The sequence below is a fragment of the Melospiza melodia genome, chromosome 3 (genome assembly GCF_035770615.1).
Source record: "Melospiza melodia melodia isolate bMelMel2 chromosome 3, bMelMel2.pri, whole genome shotgun sequence".
Classification (NCBI taxonomy): Eukaryota; Metazoa; Chordata; class Aves; order Passeriformes; family Passerellidae; genus Melospiza; species Melospiza melodia.
The window spans coordinates 43,046,616-43,064,904 of NC_086196.1; the positions used below are offsets into that span (position 1 = coordinate 43,046,616).

The 18,289-nt window shown below is 41.8% G+C and overlaps 1 protein-coding gene across 1 annotated transcript in view; it reads right to left on the reverse strand.

Annotated features, from left to right (window-relative positions):
• SHPRH (SNF2 histone linker PHD RING helicase) overlaps positions 1–15,671 on the reverse strand; it is a 48,316-nt gene extending 32,645 nt beyond the window's left edge. The window contains exons 1-9 of the mRNA XM_063151532.1: positions 15,598–15,671; positions 12,637–13,306; positions 12,081–12,210; positions 5,991–6,209; positions 5,603–5,681; positions 4,662–4,812; positions 3,303–3,408; positions 2,569–2,825; positions 514–1,209 (exon numbers count right to left, since the gene is read on the reverse strand). Coding sequence (XP_063007602.1) covers positions 514–1,209; positions 2,569–2,825; positions 3,303–3,408; positions 4,662–4,812; positions 5,603–5,681; positions 5,991–6,209; positions 12,081–12,210; positions 12,637–13,275 — 2,277 coding nt within the window. The 5' untranslated portion in view covers positions 13,276–13,306; positions 15,598–15,671. The remainder of the gene's footprint in view (positions 1–513; positions 1,210–2,568; positions 2,826–3,302; positions 3,409–4,661; positions 4,813–5,602; positions 5,682–5,990; positions 6,210–12,080; positions 12,211–12,636; positions 13,307–15,597) is intronic.
• Positions 15,672–18,289: the final 2,618 nt, after the last annotated feature.

Below are 18,289 nucleotides of genomic sequence, written 5' to 3' on the forward strand. Positions count from 1 at the left end.
TAACAGTACTGTTTTCAGTAAACACCAATGCCAAAGACTTCTCTTATAAAGCCTGAGAACCAGAAATGCAAAGCTACAGGCTTTACCTACGGAAACATTTTTTATCTAGAACAGAAGGAGGAGCAACAGTCTGAGAATTGCTTAAGTGCACGTGTACAGTGAGACAACACGCAAAACACCCATAGGCTTTTCAAGTTCCTTGGTAGTCTTTCAAACAGCCTTCCCTCTCAGAAGCCACATGTTGGTGCAACCACACAAAAATTTGCTTTCAGCCACTATACAATCTACTCCACTGGTTTATCCCCCAGAGACCAACTAAAACAGAAAAAAAAAAGGACTAATTGCAGACTGTCTTTCTGGGACAGCAATGCACCACATAATGCCAAAGCATTGGTCTAGCAGCAAGAAACATAGAGCTCTGGCAGAGAGGACAAAGACCTCTGAACTTTGAGTGACATAAGCCCCAAGCCTTGATAAAATAACTTTCCAGAATATGAAGCTCTATAATCTTACCAGAACTCGAAGAGATGATGATCTTACATGCCTGTTGATCTCATCTACCCACTGGTGGCAAATAGAACTTGGAGAAATTATCAGAGTCGCTCTTGTGGGAACTGGTTTCATTGCCACAAGGCAATGGGGACAGTAGAAGGGCCTGCTCTTCAGGTTCTCCTCTTTGTAGTTTACACATTCTGCATGCTGCCACAGGTAACATTTCAGGCACTGCACACGAGCTTTGTAGTCAGCCAATCCAAGCTCACCACAGATGCATTCAAAACGATATTCAGAGGTATTAAATGGAAATACAGAACTGGTATGTTGTACGCTACTGCCAGCACGTTCTTGGGAATGTGAGGACTGGACCTTTGGGACTTCCTGCTGGATAACAGCTGTGGTTTTAGAAACATCAACATCAGGGTGACTGCTCATGTCACTGGAGACAAGAAGGTTGCCAGGAAAATCAGGAGATTTTGGGACCTCAGTTTCTTGCTTAACATTTTTCTCTTCTACAGAGTTCTCATGATCTGCTTCAGATTTCCTGTTATTTTTACCAGTTGTACAGTAATCATGTTCTTCCATGGCGATATTCTCACGTGAAGCAGTTTCAAAGACATTTTCAGATGTTTCATCACTGTTTCTTGATTCTTTGGTTTGAGTTTTAGCATCAATCAATTGCTTCTTCTGAATGTTTTCTGAAGTCCTTGCTACCTACAAAGTAAAATTAACCAAGAATGTCAGACTTTACATTCTAACTTGTCCAATGACATTTAACAGCTACCATTGCTACTTAATGTCTTCATTAATGACATAGCCAGAGGGATTGAGCGCATCCTCAGCAAATTTGCAGATGACACCAAGTTGAGCAATACAGCTGACACGCCTGAAGGACGGGATGCTGTCCAGAAGGACCTGGACAAACTTGAGGAGTGGGCCCGTGGGAATCTCATGCAGTTCAACAAGAGCAAGTGCAAGGTGCTGCACATGGCTTGGATGAACAGATTGAGAGCAGCACTGCTGAGAAGGATTTGGGAGTACTGGTGGGTGAGAGGCTGGACATGATGCAGCAATGTGCACTTGCAGCCCGGAAAGACAATTGTGTCCCGGACGGTATCCAAAGCACCGTGGGCAGCAGGGCCAGGGAGGGATCCTGCCTAGCTATTCATTCTTGTGAGACCCCATCTGGAGTACTGCAATCCAGCTTTGAGACACCCAACATAAGGAGGATGTGCAACTGTTGGATTAAGTCTACAGGAGGGCCACGAAGATGATCAGAGGGCTGGAGCACCTCCCCTGTGAGGAAAGGCTAAGAGAGTTGGAATTTTTCAGCCTGGAGAAGAGAAGGCTTCAGGCGAAATTATGGCCTTCCAGTACCTGACCAAAAGCTATGAGAAGCTTTAAATGGACTATTTACAAGAGCACGTAGTGACAGGGCAAGGGGGGGATAGTTTTTAATGAAAGATAATATGTTTAGATATTAGGAAGAAATTCTTCTCTGTGAGGTGGTGAGACACTGGAAGAGGTTGCCCAGAGCCAATGAGGCCCCAACCCTGGAAGTGTTCAAGGCCAGGTTGGATGGGACTTTGAGAAACGTAATCTAGTGGAAGGTGTCCCCACGGCAAGGGGGTTTGGAATTAGATAAGTTTTAAAGTCCCTTCCAACCCAAACGACTTTCTCCCCACTCTTTTTTTTTTAATGCACATATAAACACATCAGTACACAGATATTAAGGATTTACATTAATTTCCAGTTTGAGGATTTGGCTAATGTTTACCAGTGTTTAAAAAACAACTTCACAGTAAGAACAATACAACTCCCAGTAACACTTGTTTAGAAGACTTGTGACAGATGTAGTTAATATTTTAGCCCCAAATTTTATCTACTTATGATTTCTGCTTCTTTATTTGTAAGTGTTGAAGCAATTGCTGCAGTTTTCTTCATTTTTACCACTAAATCAGCGTCACTGAGCTCGTGTACATAGACAGTACAGCTGAGAGTAGCATGCAACTGGCAGAAAAAAAGAACAGCCTTTGCAACACTCTTTGAAATAACTACAGCAGCATGTTTTACCTGCTCTTTGGCTCTTTCTCGCTTCTTCTGTTCCTTGTAATTCTTCCCCAGCTTGAAGGACCCAGCCAGACCATGTCCTTTAACTTGTTCTACCACCTGTTCTGCAATGAGTTTTTCTAGAGTTCTTTTGAGAAGCCGTCTATTTCTCTGTGTGTCGTATCTATATATAGAACTGATGTACTTAAATATTGCAATTATGGATGCTCCTTTCTTCACATTCATTTCCTTTACAGCTGCTAATATCATTACTCGTAAGCCTGTACGAAGAATCAAAACAAAAAATTAAGTTACCTCACAGAATGCGTATTAAGGTAACTCTAAACATAGTGCTCATCTAAAAAATGCAGATAGGCAGCAGTTTTGACAAGCTTTTACTTGACACAGCTCTACAGATTGCTGTTTTGCAATGATTCTAAAACAGCTTTGGATAACGATAGAAATAAATCACCCAATTTTCTTACTGAGGCATAAAAAAGACAGCTTATTTCATTTAAATGCAAACGCTTTACAAAGATCTCTAGTTGCATGGAGCTCTGTAGCAGAGTTCTGAGTTAGTAGCTTTACTTTTAACTGTGGATCACTTGTTTGTAGCATGCAATCCTACATGACAGAGCTCAGCAAAAGAATAACTTCATTCTGAAGAAGTCAAGAGTAGCCTTGAACTCATAGTCAGTGGCCAATATAACACAACACTAAGAGCAAAACATATTTTAAAACTCATCAGAAATACTTACTGGGATACTGTATTTTTTCCTTTAATTTAGGCTCCATTTCCTTTGGTTTTTTCTTTTTATTTCCCTCTAAAGGTTGAGGTGGAACAAAGAAGTTCACAAGCTTACCCTAATGCAGACAACAATAAATAGTTATTAGCTCATGTCTCTTCACAGTCACTCTGACCTTCATTAATCTCCTCATATTTGCAAGTAAGCATGAGCTGCTACAAATATATGTTCTGATCTTATCAATTTGCTCAAATAGCTCTTTTTTAATGTACAGAGTGACACATCATTTAGTTCAGTTTCTTGGCAAACAGTGTTCAGCACCCTAACTGAAACACAAAAAGCAGCTCTGAAAGCCTCTTGGGTCCTCCACTGCTTCAGCATTAAGTTGCAGGAACCTACAGATGTAAGTGATCTAGGTTCCTGATGGGGGAGGAAAATATATATTTAATATATAGCTAGAAACACAAAAGGAAGTAAGCAATATAGAGGAAGACCTCTAGAAAGCTGTATAAAAAGCATGTTTCTCCTTTTAGGGATTGCCTCCCAAAATTTTACTCATATATTAGCTGACATCTGTCCCAACTACTTACATCATGAAACAGTTTCAGTAACTCCAGCCCTCCAAAAGCTCTGGTTTCTACCTATTGTTATCAGTTGGTGTCCAGGCACTTTAGTGCTTTTACTCCTCTGTCTGCACTACTTGGTGCTGACCCTCTTATATATTTAAGAATCATCTTATTCTCTCTCAGAATTGAGTCCTTTTAATGGCTAAAATGACAAGCAGGCAGGAGATCACTATGATAAATGTGCAATGAAACTGGCTGCCATGATTTCCAAGAGATGAAACTCACAAAGTGGTAAGAGTTTACTTAAGAATAATGGTCCTTTCCCTTCAGAAAAAATTTTTGGGTTTAGTGGATGTGCCAAGTTTTCACAGTATGCATGATGAGGAAAGTGAAAAGATGGAAAACTGTTCCTAAATAAGCTCATTTATTATATGAAACAGAGGGAGAGCAGAAATCTTTACCCAGAATGTAAACTGTCCCTATTTTAGCACAGAACATGTAACTAATGGATGTTTGACATCCATCAATACAATGAAGTGAAGGAGCCTGTCCAAACTCCTGAAGCCTGTCCAAACTATATTAACAGTACAATTGCCAGATAAAACCATTGAACAATGGCAAAGGATCAACAGCTTCTCATGCAAACTGTTCCACCATTAATGCTGCCATGTATCATGTCCTATTAAGGGAAAAACTTTCACAATATTAGAGCTTTGAATATGGACTTCTAAAGCAATAAAAAGTGTACTTGCATTCATTCTGAAAAGCATTTTCTTCATAATAACTCTCAACCTGGTTTCCTTACCTCAGGTAGTGCCAGATCATCTTGTTTAATCTCTGGTCCAGTATGATTCAGAATAAGAGCCAACACTTCCACTGTTTTTCCAAGACCCATCTCATCTGCCAAAATACCTCCAGGCCACTGGGGTCCAGCAGTTGGATACTCACGGATAATGCTAAAATTCAAGTACATTCCCAGCGAAAGTCAGTTACCACAGAATGCTGTGACAGTGAAGGGTGTGTTCAGGGACACACAGCACAGCTTCAGCAAGGCAAAGTTTGTAAGGTGAGGCATTATCTTTTATTAGTTAAGCTCAGATAAACAAAAACTAGCAAGCTTTTTGGGTGTATGAATCTGATCAAGACAAATACACATGCCAGAATTTTCAGAATTGTTTCACCTCCTAATAGGCCTTGTCTTGCTAACCTTAGCATATCATAGCATTAGCCTCAAAAAATTTGAAATATTTTTATATTCACATGTGGAAAAGATCTGAAAGTTACATAGGGAAAAATAAAAAGCAAACTAGCAATTAAGAGGTTCTATTCTGACCAAGTTAACAATAAAAGAGAAACAGGCTTAGTAATGCAATACCTAGCATTAATAAAAAGCTTTATACTGCTGCCTTCCTTTGGACTTTGAAAACATTGAAGAAGAAGAGCAAAGCCTCCAACACTCTAAATTAAAAAAAAAAGTTAATATTAAACCATTAAATTATTGTCTTTTTTTAAGAAAAGCTTTAATAATAATATCTTCAACTTGAGATCTACATATTTATCTGTGCATTACATACTTGAGCTTGTTCATTTTTTTCAAATTAAAGATATCACTGTTCTAATTCCTTAGTTGCTAACTGAAAAACAAGTTATGGAATATCTTATATCCTGCAGGACAAAGCTACCAACATGGTTTTCACAAAGCACAACCCTGAGATGTCCTCAGAAAGAGTAACTATAAAAACATACCAGCCAGTAAATGGATTATAGTAGATTTTTTTTCCATCCAGAGTGATCACCTCCCGCCATAAGAAGTGCAGCGCGTTCTCTATGGAGAAAGTGTTCATTTTACTATGATGAAGTTTCTCTATCAACAGCACACCCCTTAGAATTATTCAGCCTTTTTGTGACATTAAGAGAAAAAAAGCTGAAGTCCACCTCAACAGAGCTTCATGACCAGCATGATACATCAATGGCTGCTCAGCAAAACCTAGCTTATTGTTTAGTGTACGACCCAAACAACAGCTTTTATAAAAATACTAATGAAATAACTCACAAAACTTCTAATCAAACAGCAAGGAAACATTACTGCTGACAATGCAATTACACTTTCCACAATTATGCAGGTTATACTTGCCACTAGTTGGAGTACTGGTGTGGTTCTCTCGGTGAAGCATCCAGTTCACAGCCTCACTTTGGTATGGCCTCAGGATGGGAATCAATGCAGGATGCTGCACGTCCTTTCTCAGGGACTGGATATCCTGCTGATGGGTGTGCCGCACGAAGTCATAAAGCTCTTCAATATTTTGTCGCTCTAGTTCCGTGTCGGATTCTTCCTCATCTTCCTCCAGCTCGTCTGCATACACAAATAATTCAAGACATGCATCATCAATCAACTTGGGACAACATTTCGGTAAATTTTGCAGCAACATATTTAGTTTACATACATAAAAATAAGCAAAGCAAAGTGTCATTTAAACATATGCCCATGACTGCATCTGACTCAGCTAGCAGCAGTAGCAAACAATGAGCAGCTTAATAAGTGAAATAAAAAAAAACATTGCAACAATAACAACAGTAATAATAATAGTAATAGAAATGAAAAGGAAAATATAGAGAGATTAAAAGAACCGAAGAAACAAGTGATGCACAATACAATTGCTAACCTCTCACAGATCAATTCCCAGCCCATTCCCAAGTAGCAACTGGTGGCTCCCAGCCAACTCCCATTAGTTTATAAACTGAGGATGTTGTTCCACAGTGTGGAATGTCCCTTTGGCTGTCCTGGCCATGCTCCCTCCCTTCTTGTGCACTGCAGAGCAAGGACTGAAAAGTCCTTGACTTGGGGCAAGCACCACACAGCCAGAAGTAACAAATCATTGCATTACAAACATTATTGTCACAGGGAACCCAAACACATGGCACTCATCAGCTACTAAGAAGAAAATGAACTCTGCCCCAACTGGAACCAGGACATCCAAAAGTTAACATGCTATGGTGAGCACAGACGTATACATAATCAGCAAAGCTCTTTAGAATATATGTATAGAATGACCAGAACTTATTTATTTAATAGAGACTTTCCACTAAAAAATTCCAATTGTTACAGAATCACAATTATCTCATGCTTCTGATTTAAATATTAATAAATGACCTTATTGAAACGAAAAAAGTTAACCTTAACCTATTCATCTGGTTAAGAAAACTGTAGCAGCAGGATAAAAATATTACTCTCACCACTTGCATCACTGCAAAAATTCAGACAAGGTATACTTTCAAAATTAAAAACCCACCTCAAGAGAAGTAATCACCCTTTGGGACAGAAGGCCTACCCTTCTTTTCTACCCTATAAGAAAGAAGGCCTTGTGTTTATGTATTTTTCACATAATTTGGATATATGGGCATACACGGAACTTAAACAATGTAGAACAAAAATTCATGAAAACTTCAAGGGTTGGTGTTCTAAAAAACAGGTATGAGAGAATGAAAGACTTGCAGGCCAAGTTTTAACAGTGTTTTAGGCCTAAAATTACAACATCAGTATCAAAAAAATACAGACCGGTTCTAACCTTAGCTAGCACTGGAGATAAACTCACGCTGCAAAATTTTTGTCTTAAAAACAAACAAACAAACAACAACAACAACAAAAAAAAGCCACCATCAGAATTGGAAGCAAGTCAAGACTATCATTTGCAGCACAAAGTAGCCTTAAAGTATATTTAACATTTTAATAAAGCAGCGAACGGCTGACACACTTAAATCAGATTTTAATTCTGATGCCTTGGGCTAACAAGGAAGAGATGTACCTGGCAAAAACCAGAAAGCTTAATCTTATCATAAGGTTCAGAAGCTGGTATTAGGACTCTTTCTGGAAAAGCAAAAGCTTTCCTTCATTCAAATGGGTGATGAAGGTGAAGAATGATTTCCAAAACAAAAGGAGGAAATTATACACCTATATATGGCAGCCATCAGTGCCTTCCCCTAATCCTTTCAAATCAAGGAACAATCCCAGAGCTTGTCAAGGGAAATGAGAATACTGAAAGACATGAAGTTTCTACATATTCATGAAAACCATACATATGACTTGTAACATAAAGAAGGCAATCAGAGTACACATGTGGGGTTATTAATGATCCAGCCAAACAAAAAGCACCAAGAAAGCATTCAGCTTTATATATTTAAGAAACCATTCGAAGGGATCCTCTAACATATACCCCTCACTTTAGGAAAAGAACAGAAAATTAGAGTATTCACAAAGTATAACTTTGATTAAAGAATTTGATATATAATGACACCTATCATTATACTTGCTAAAATAACAGTCTTCAAATCTCACATTTTTAAGTGCACTAAATTGACGGCTACAAAAATGAAGTCTATCCAGAATTGTACATGAGAGGAAAGACTGCAATATAATTTAAAGCAAATTTTTTTAAATGCAATTGGATTTTTTTGTACACACCTTTCTTGTTTTGTTGATTCTTTCAGAGATTTCTTTTTCAATATTAAATGGTTCTACATACCACAGGGATTTTGAAAAGGATGCTAGGGAAGTTTATCCCTCTCAGTTACTTATTAAACAGTGAATATTTAATTATGCTTTCAACCATTTCAAAATGTAATTCAGTTACAGAGGTCTCATCTTAATCTTTTTTTACATTTGAGAAACAGATGCCATTGTACTATCTAAAAATTCAGTTTCTCTGATGCTTTTCAAGTACTCTATTTAATTCCTTCAATGACTGAACTACAGTTCTGCTACTGCATCTGCAGTAGGATCTTTCCTTCTCCAGACTGCAGTATAACAATATCTGCTCTAATGAAACAGCCTAGATTAATGGAAAACTTGTTGCCTCACATATGGCAGTAAATAAACAAATACCAAAACCATCTCTGTACAAAGAATTTATTCTTCTTAAGAAAACTGAGGATAAATGGTAAATGATGAAAAGGTAAGATGGCAGACAACATCTGCCTGAGCAGGCAGATTTGGCTGAGACTCAGGGAAAACAGAGAGTTTATGACCTTTGGAAGACAGGGCTGGCAGTTCAGGACGACTACAAGGATGTTGTGAGGTTACTGTATTAAATTTTGTGTCCCTCACTACATGACAAGAAAGACATGGGAGTGCTGGAGCACATCCAGAGCAGAGCAGTAAAGCTGTTAATGGATCTGGAACACAAGTCTTATGAGGAGCAGCTGAGGGAGTTGGGGTCGTTTGGACAAAAATAGATGAGGGGGAGACCTTAGTCCTCTCTACAACTACCTGAACAGAGGTCATAGTGAGATGGGGGCTGGTCTCTTCTCCCAAGTAACTGAACAAGAAGAAATGGCCTCAAGTTGCACCAGGGGAAGGTTAGATTGGGTAACAGGGAAAAATTTCTTCCCATAAAGGGTTGTCAAGCATAAGAACGGGCTGGCCAGGGAGGTGGTTGAGTCACATCACTGGAAATATTTAAAAGACTTGTAAATGAGGCACTTAGGGACATGGTTGAGTAATTGACTTGGCAGTGCTGCGTTAAAACCTAAATGATTCAAGGATTCCACACTAAACATTTTATCATGCTTTTTTCAGATTATTTAATGCACCTATGGCTATGCTTGCCATAACACAGACGAACTTCCTGCCACAAAGTCTCAAAACCAGATGGATATCACCAGAATTAACAGAGTACAGTGAGGAAAAATACATTAAAATTAAATGTAGCAGTAGAGAGGTCATATCTGTTATTTGTGTAAATCCTTGAGCACAACACCATCAGCATGAGAATTTGCTCATCAGTGGGGGGAACAAGAAGCTTCATCTTGGAATGTTATTATATAGATTTCACTTTAGATGGATATTGATAAATGTTAAAATATATACTTAGGTGTAATTTTACAAAACCTCAACTAATTATGTTTAAAAATGGGTGGAATTTAAACTAAGTTGTTAGAAACATTTAAGAGAAATGCATTAATCAGCACAGAATCAAGGGTGTATTATTTTATGCCACATCAGTAAGTTCATGTTCAAAAACTGTTAGGAAATGAAACTACTTTCTCATTGCATAATCACCTGGGGTCCTGCTTCACAAATATTTTTCATTTCTGTGACATGCTTTTTCTGAATTCAGAGCAGAGCATAATGCACACTAAGGACTTACATTAGTGGTTTAGTGATCATGTTTTGTTCTCTAACACCTTCAGGATAATTCTTTACGATTGATTTGGTTTCACTAACTCTGAACAGTAAATTGATGTATTTACTGAGCTATACACCTACCTACTGAACTGCAACCCTGCTTGCAACAGTTAGCAAAGAGGCCATAATTTTTTCCTTCTGCATTGTTTTCCATTCATCTATTGAATTACTACTGAAACTCCATGGCCTAGTCTGCTTGAAAGCTTTCAGTTGCTCTTCATCTCTGTTATGCTGAATAATACATTTAAACATTGTTGATATCACTTCACCAATCATTCTTTTTCTCAAAGCATTAGTAATACATTAAGCTGCACATGCCTTTGAAGGACTTGACTGGTGATTTGCAATCATTTATTTCTGTTCTCCATGCCAGCTATTTTACTTTGTCACTTACATGGCATTCACTGGCGTGAAATCAAGACTCCATTATTATTTTACAGCACATAAAAACGTACATGCTCAAAAACAGTCCAAATCTTTACCAGCTGGCAACACAGCTCCTTTACAAACCTGAGCTGCTTGCATCGCTCATGAAAAGTTAAGGCATGACAATCCAACTTCTCAAGACCACATTCCTGCCCCAGAAACTTTGAGGGGCATGTCTTCCCTTTCAGAAAGTGACTCTTCACCTGTAAGCTACACTGAACCAGGTACTCTCTATAAACACATCCTTTGGTGTACTGAGGACAAATGTCCCAGGTTCCAGCAGAAAATTAGTTTGGATCTTAAAGTAAGTCACCAGTAATTTTCTTCACGATCTCCTTCCCCAACTCTTCCACAATGAGAAAATATGCAGAGAAGAAAATTGTGCTTTCTGCTATAGCATAACATTTATTTCAGCACTCTGTCATATACCTTAGAGATCTCAAGTCTATGAATTCTCTGGCAACTGTTCTGCTTCTAATGCATTTATGATAATGTGTTTCTCCTAACAGATTTAAAACTACTACTATTCATTTCTAGACCTTAAACTATTTATTCTTCAGACCTCTTCTTGGATCTGATTTGTCATGCTTTCCAACGTAAACTGGCATATTTGTGTCAGTCAGATTCAGTTTTTGGAAGGATGATTTCTTATGTGCAGTACCTTCCCCACTTACTGACTTATATTGGCCCCTCCCTTGGTACACCTCAAGTTGTTCCTCGCAGCTGCACGTTTGTTCTTCACAGCAGGTAAGGATGTTCAGATTTTATTCTGTTAGCTTTTCCTTTTAGCTTCTCTTTAGCCTGAGTTGCCTGATTTTTATACAACTCTGCTTCTTCTAATTAAGTGCAGTGCTATTTGGGGAGGATGCTAGGCTTTTGCCACAACACAAACTCTGTATACTAGTCACTGAATCAGTCTTCAGTCAAAATTTTGAATCAACTCTACACTCAGGAACGAGACAAAGGTTGGTTGGGTTGGTTGTTTGTTTTTTCCAAAAGTTTCCTAAGACACCACAACATAAAGCCATTGTTTATTACCCTATAAATCTGTATTACTAGTAAGTGTAATCTGGCAAATATACCTTTAATTCTAAAATGATAGAGAGGCCTATGTTTCTCAATCTGCAGTGGTATATTCTCAAAACTGTTGTAAAGCTGCATTTTGTAGTATTTTACATTGTAACTGCTTTACAATATAAACCAAACTGAAATCTATTGCCTATTGTGATAGGCCCCAACCTGGGAACAAGTTTTCCAAATTTAATTCCTGGCTCTTTTACACTGTTCCTGTATGATTTGGAGAAGATACTGTAGATCTGTTCAAACTGCCCCCATGAAACAGTAGCAACTGTATTTACTTCCAAAAAAGTAAGGACTCAAAACATCTCTATGCTTCAGTATCTGTAGAGAAGAATTATCACCTCTGATTTCAGCATAAACAAATTAGCATATGATTAATGCCCAGATAATAGTATTGGGTGAATTACCTAATAATGCTGCCTGCAAAAGAAGAGTTACTCCAGATGGCAGGAATAACTACTATTTTCCCTTACATTTACAACTACTACAGAAGACAAAACTGTTTCTGTTCATCAACAATCAACTTTATTGCATTACCTGGAATTAAAAAACTGTAGAACTTCTCCATGAGTTTTTGAATAATCTGATTAGCTTTTTTGGGTCTTCCACCTCCATCACTGAGAAATTCCGGTTTACTTAGCCCAGCTTCAAGAAGATAAATTCCAACCTGTGAAAAGGTTACACAGTTAACAATTTAATTAACAATTAAATTAAATTAACAAATAATTTAATTGACAAGAATATTATAAACAGAAGAGCACAAAAAATAATAACAGTGGCTTGAAAATTAGCAGGCAGACATAGTAAATATAGGCAGATATAGTAAATCTACTAAAAACACCATGTAGAGGAAACACAACTAAAATCTGTGATTCCTTCAGGTAATACATTATACATTGCTAATGGTGAAAAAGTAAAAATATATTTACAGGAAAAACCACACTGAAAACATTACAAAAGCATGTAGAAATGATACATTTTCATCACATTATAAATACATAGTAGCTGCCAGACTTTGTTCAGATATTTTTATTTTATATTTCAAACAAAAAAAGAACCTCCAAAATACAAAACGAGTATAATGAATGCATACCTTTAAAGCCTGAGCCTCTCCAGGTCTTTGATAAAGTCCAATTATCTTTTTCTTTTGCAACCATCTCAAACCTTCCAATATTTCACCACTTAAAGTTGCTTCCACCAGAATACGTTGTTCATAAGCGCCCAGGTATTCTTTTGTTTCATTACTGTGCTCTTCTTCACTTCTTTCATGAACACAGACCTGCAGCTCATCATCAGAGTCTCCTCTCATTAGAGTAAAGCTCCTGTCGTGGAATTCATCAGTTAGAATTTGCTCAGAAGGCAGACGAAGAGCAAATTCTCCCAACAAAGCCTTCCAGGACCCATCTGCATGGTATGGCAAGACTATAATATTTAGCTGTACAGACACAGGAGTCAAGATGGAATAAGAGTCCTCTTCATCGTTAACTGTCAAAAACTTAACAGATTTTGAGCCACTGCCATCTTTCTGTACAAGATCTTCATCAGTGCTGTCATCGTTTATAACAATGAAGGATGCAGAAGTGCTTGGAACAGGAATATGGTCCTCATTAGTTACTTCATCATCTAAAGCCACCATCTCATTTCTCCGGTCTTCGTGCATGTTCCAGCAGAGTTTTTTCTTCTTCTCCTCATCCACTTTGGATGGAGGCGCACGTTTCCGACGACCGCTCATTTTGCCGTTTTCTCAACGGTGCTCTCAGTATCTGCAAGGTGAAGTGAATCAGTCAACAACAGGCATTACAAAATCAAATGGCCACACTAGAATTTCACTGTGCAAAATTCTGGGACACAAATACATGCACTGTGCAGTCAAACTGTTCAGAAGGATTAGCTTTAGAGGGCCTCCTATTCCTGTGCCATCACACAAAGCTGGACATGAAGCACGGTCTCGTACCAGATCTTACAAGTTTGCCAGACAGCTACGGACAAAGATCAAGAAGACTGCTTCATTTCAGAGCTCTTACTCAGAATCTTGTGGGATAGATATAAACCAAGAAGCAGGGGAATGCTTCAAAGATGGGGGTGGAGGAAGACAGCAAAAAAAACCAAAACAAACCTCCGCAAACAAAAGTGCAGAAGTACAGGAGATCTGGGGGCGGGAGTGGGGTAAATACACATAAAATTCCTCTTTTCTTTTAAAGTCTACATAGAGCTGAAACTTAAACTTGACACAGGGCTAAGTCTGAAGATGCCACTACATAAAATATGGTTTAGAGCCCAAGCTATTAAGTTCTGTCCTTCAAAGTCCCCAATGACCTTGCTACTAGTATTGAATAATTTTCCCAGGAAACTGTGCATCCTGGGCCCTGGATATACAAACTACTTGCAGAGGAGCCCTTAGTTAGTTATTGTGCATTTCAGGGGGACCAGTCAGCAAACTAAATGTAGAGTCTTACTGATACTGACTAACTGCAAACCTAAGTCAAGACGGACATCCAACTCCTCAACTGACCCAGGCACAGAACAGACTTCGTGGATAAAATACAAGAAAATAAAGTACAACTGCTAAATGGTATATATGAAGAAGCAAAATATAGAATATTAGATCCATGTGGGAAACTAATAACTACATAGCCAAAACCACAGGCTCATAATTAAATACTCAAGCAAGTAGGAACTTTTTTCAAAAGATTTTTTACAAGGAGCCTGAACGTAGCAATAGATCTGTGACACTTTGTGAGTATGGATATTTATGTCAATTCAGCTTGTGCATACAACTTTTAAAGGAATGTAGGAAGATAAGAGGAAAATATTGTAAGCTACTAAATCCAGTACAACATACCTTAATGTTAAAGAGGTTTATGCTGGAACATAACAGAATTCCTGTTACTGAATAATTGTGTAAGGGTCTTGGAAAAAACCAAAAAAAACCCCAAACTAATAATTCACCGCTAACTGATAATTCATGAAAGCCAAAGGAAATATCGTGGAACATACAAATTTTTCTCTGTTTGAATCTCAAACACAAAATCACAGACTCGGTTAGGTTGGAAAAGGCTGCTAAGATCATTGAGTCCAACCTGTGCTGAACACGGCCCTGTCAACTAGACCACAGCACACAGTGCCACATCCAATCTTGCCTTAAACACCTTCAGGGATGGTGACTCTACCACCTCCCCGGGCAGCCCATTCCAATGCCTAATCACTCTTTCTGTGAAGAAATTCTTCCAAAGGTTCAATCGAAACATTCCCTGGCGCAGCCCAAGGCCATCCTGTCACAGCTGTTGGGGAGAAGAGGCCGACTCCCACCTGGCTACAGCCTCCTTTCAGGCACTCGTAGAGAATGATAGTCTATAGTCTCTCACAATTACACAACAGACTTCAGGGAAGGAAGGGCGAGTTTTTCAAAACAATGCTCATGCACACGGAGCGATGCTGACAGCACTTGAAGCAAATCCCGACGGCGAGCACACACCGCACTCAACCCCGAGGCAGAAGGGAACCGCTCGGTGCGAGCGGGCTCTGCCCGCAGCTCCAGCTGCCACAAAACGCCCGCGCCTATGAGGGGCAGCGGCAGCCACGCCCGGGGCAGGGGAAGCGGCGGGGGCCGTCTGCAGAGGAGCCCCGCGGACCGCCCCGAACACCCGCCGACCCCAGGGCCAGGGCCGGGGCCTCCCGCACCGCGCTCCGCCGCAGGGACGCGGACAGCTCTCGCAGTCTCGAACGAGGAAAGCGACAGGAAGCTCGGGAAGGCGAGCCCAGCAGCGGAATGCGAAACCCTCGGCAGCCGGCACTGCACCACCGCGATGCCGGCCACCGGCGGGCTCTGCCGCCCCCCGGTCACTGCGCAGCGGGCCCGCGGCATCCCCCGCTACCCGTGGCCACTCGCACAGGCCTCGGGCTGCCCGGCCCCGTCGCCGCCGCCCGCGGCACGGCCGCCGCGCACCTAAGGACTATCGCGGCGGGAGGAGCGGCCGCTCACGGCCGTAGCGGAGGCCGGGGGGCAGCCCCGGGGGCAGGGTGAGGGGAGCGGGGCGAGGAGCTGCGGACGTACCGGAGCGGCGACGCTGCTGCCCCGGCGGCCGCGGCTCCTCCCGGCTCGGGCGGGGCCCCCGCGGCGGGGGGGCGGGTCCGGGGGGCGCGAGACCGCACCGCCCCTGGCAGTGCCGGACGGAGCCCCCGGGCAGGGGGGGTGGAGGGGCAGGCGGGTACGCGGGAGCGCGAGCACCCGCGCTGGCCCGAGCGGCAGCCAATGGGCTTCAAGAACCGTGACGTTTGCCCCGCCCCTCCCTGATGTCAGCGGAACACAGCGAAGGGAAGGCCGGGGAACCGCGCAGGCGCAGTTGTATGCACCTCGGGTGAGGGGGCGGGGCTAAAGCGACGGTGCCCTCAGTGGGGCGTGGCTGAGGGCGGGGCGAGCGCTGTGTTGTGACGTCACGCGGGTAGGCGTGGCCGTGCAGGGTGGCGCTGAGGGGTGGGCCCTGGTGGGGGGGGGGGCGTGGGAACGCGGTGGGATCCCGGGAATGCACGGGAAGTTCCGCCTGAACCGGGGAGGAATCTCAGTGTGCGGGCGGCCGTGCACTGGAACGGATTGTCCGGACAGGCTGAGGAGTCTCCCTCGCTAGAGAGAGCCGAGAACCGTCTGGCCGCAATCCCGGGCCGTGCGCTCTGGGATGATCTTGCCCGAGCAGGGAGGCTGGATCAGATGGAGGCCTGTGCTCCTTCCATCGTGACCCACTCTGTGATTTTGTGCATGAAACACTTGGCAGAAGAGAGAGGACTGTTCAGGCATCTGACAAAAGCGATGGAAAGAGCGAATTTCTGGGCTGCTAGCACTGCGAAAAGGCAGAATCAGGCCAATTAATTTTTAACAACAGATATCACTGCCGGAATAACTTCAGAAGGAAGCTGGTGAAGTTGCTGAAGGGTCTGAAGCACAAGTCCTGGGAGGAGTGGCTGAGGGGGCTGGCAGTGTTTAGCCCGGAGAAAAGGAGGCTCAGGGGGCAACCTAGCAGCCTCTGCAGCTCCCTGAAAGGAGCTTGTAACCAGGCGGGGCTTGGCCTCTTCTGTCAGCCAGCCAGCCACAGGATGAAAGGACATAGCCTCAAGCTATGCCAAGGGAGGGTTAGGTTTGTCAATGGGAGGAATTTCTTCATAAAAAGAGCAATTTAACACCGGAATGGTCTGCCCAGGGAGGTGGTGGAGTCACTGTCCCTGGAGGTGTTCAAGGAAAGACTGTAGATGGCACTTAGGGCAATGGTATAGCTGGCAAGGTATTCAGTCCAAGGTTGGACTCTATGATCTCAGAGGTCTTTTCCAACCTCAATGATCCTCTGACTCTGTGAAATGCACAGACTGACAATTGGAGACAGCTGTAAATACACAAATAGAGAGCCCTTTACAGCAAGAAGGTGGTGTTCTCTTTTATAACAGTTCTTTCAACCATTTTTTCATATTAGTTTTTCCAAATTAATTCCTTACTTGCCTGTATTGATTTTCTGCCATTGTCAGCCTTTCTGAAAGGGTGGGCTCAGAAGAGCTGCTCAGAACAGTGGTGTGCAGTAGCTTTGTGTGTTGGCCCTTACACCAAACCACCTTATGTGGTTTGGCTGTCTTAATTGGCAATGTTTGATTTCGTATTCTTAGATTAAAATTAGCTGAAAAAGCATCACTTGGTCCTATGTTACAACAGGAAGTTGCTGCAGAACAGAGATGAAAGGGAAGACACAATCATATAGAATCATTTAGGTTGAAGAAGACCTCTGAGATCAAGTCCAGCCTCTGACTGATCACCTTGTCAACTAGATCATGGCACTACATCCAGTCATTCCTTTAAACACCTCTAGGGACAGTGACTCCACCACCTTCTTGTGAGCAGTCCATTTCAATGTATGATCACTCTTTCTGTGAAGAAATTGCTCCAACCTGAACCTCCCCTGGCACATCTTGGGGCCATGTCCTCTCATCCCGTTGCTGGTTTTTGGGGGAAGACGCTGACCTCCACCTGGCTACAATATTTTTTCAGGGAGTTGTAGAGAGCACTATAATCCTCCCTGAGCCTCCTTTTCTCCAGTCTAAACACTCCCAGCTCCCTCAGCTGCTCCTCATAAGCCTTGTGCTCCAGACCCTTCCCCAGCTCCATTGCCCTTCTCCAGACATACGCCAGCACCTCAATGTCCTTCTTGAAGAGAGGGGCCCAAAACTGAGCACAGAACTCGATGTGTGGCCTCACAAGTACAGGGAGAGAATCACTTCCCTGTTCCTGCTGGTTACACCAGATTCGAAAATACCCTTGGGTAGAGGTGCACTGAAACAACACTAGAGGTCCTTTAACAAGTAATGATTTTATTTGAAGAAAAATTCACATTTGTTAATGCAAAGATGAAGGCACACAGCTGGCAAAACACTACGTTGGTAAACCTTGCAGTATCGTATGAGAAAGAGGAGAATGAAAAATAGAGAGAGAAAAGAAAAAAGAGGGGGGAAGATAGAGAGATCATCTCTACTGAAGCACAGAGCAAGAGAGATCTTGGAGATCTCTAAGAGCAATGGAGATCTTTGGAGTGTCAGGAGCACTAGTTCTGAAGTACACTCCAACACAGGGGCACAAATTTTACCAAAGAGCTGTCCCTGCTTTGGGGAAGAAAGAGGAGCAGGCCTGTTGATTTGTCTGTAAGGTGGCTGTATTCTCAGCCTCTGTTATAAAGGATCTCAAATGCCAGTTTTTACTTTTGGAAGAAGTGGAG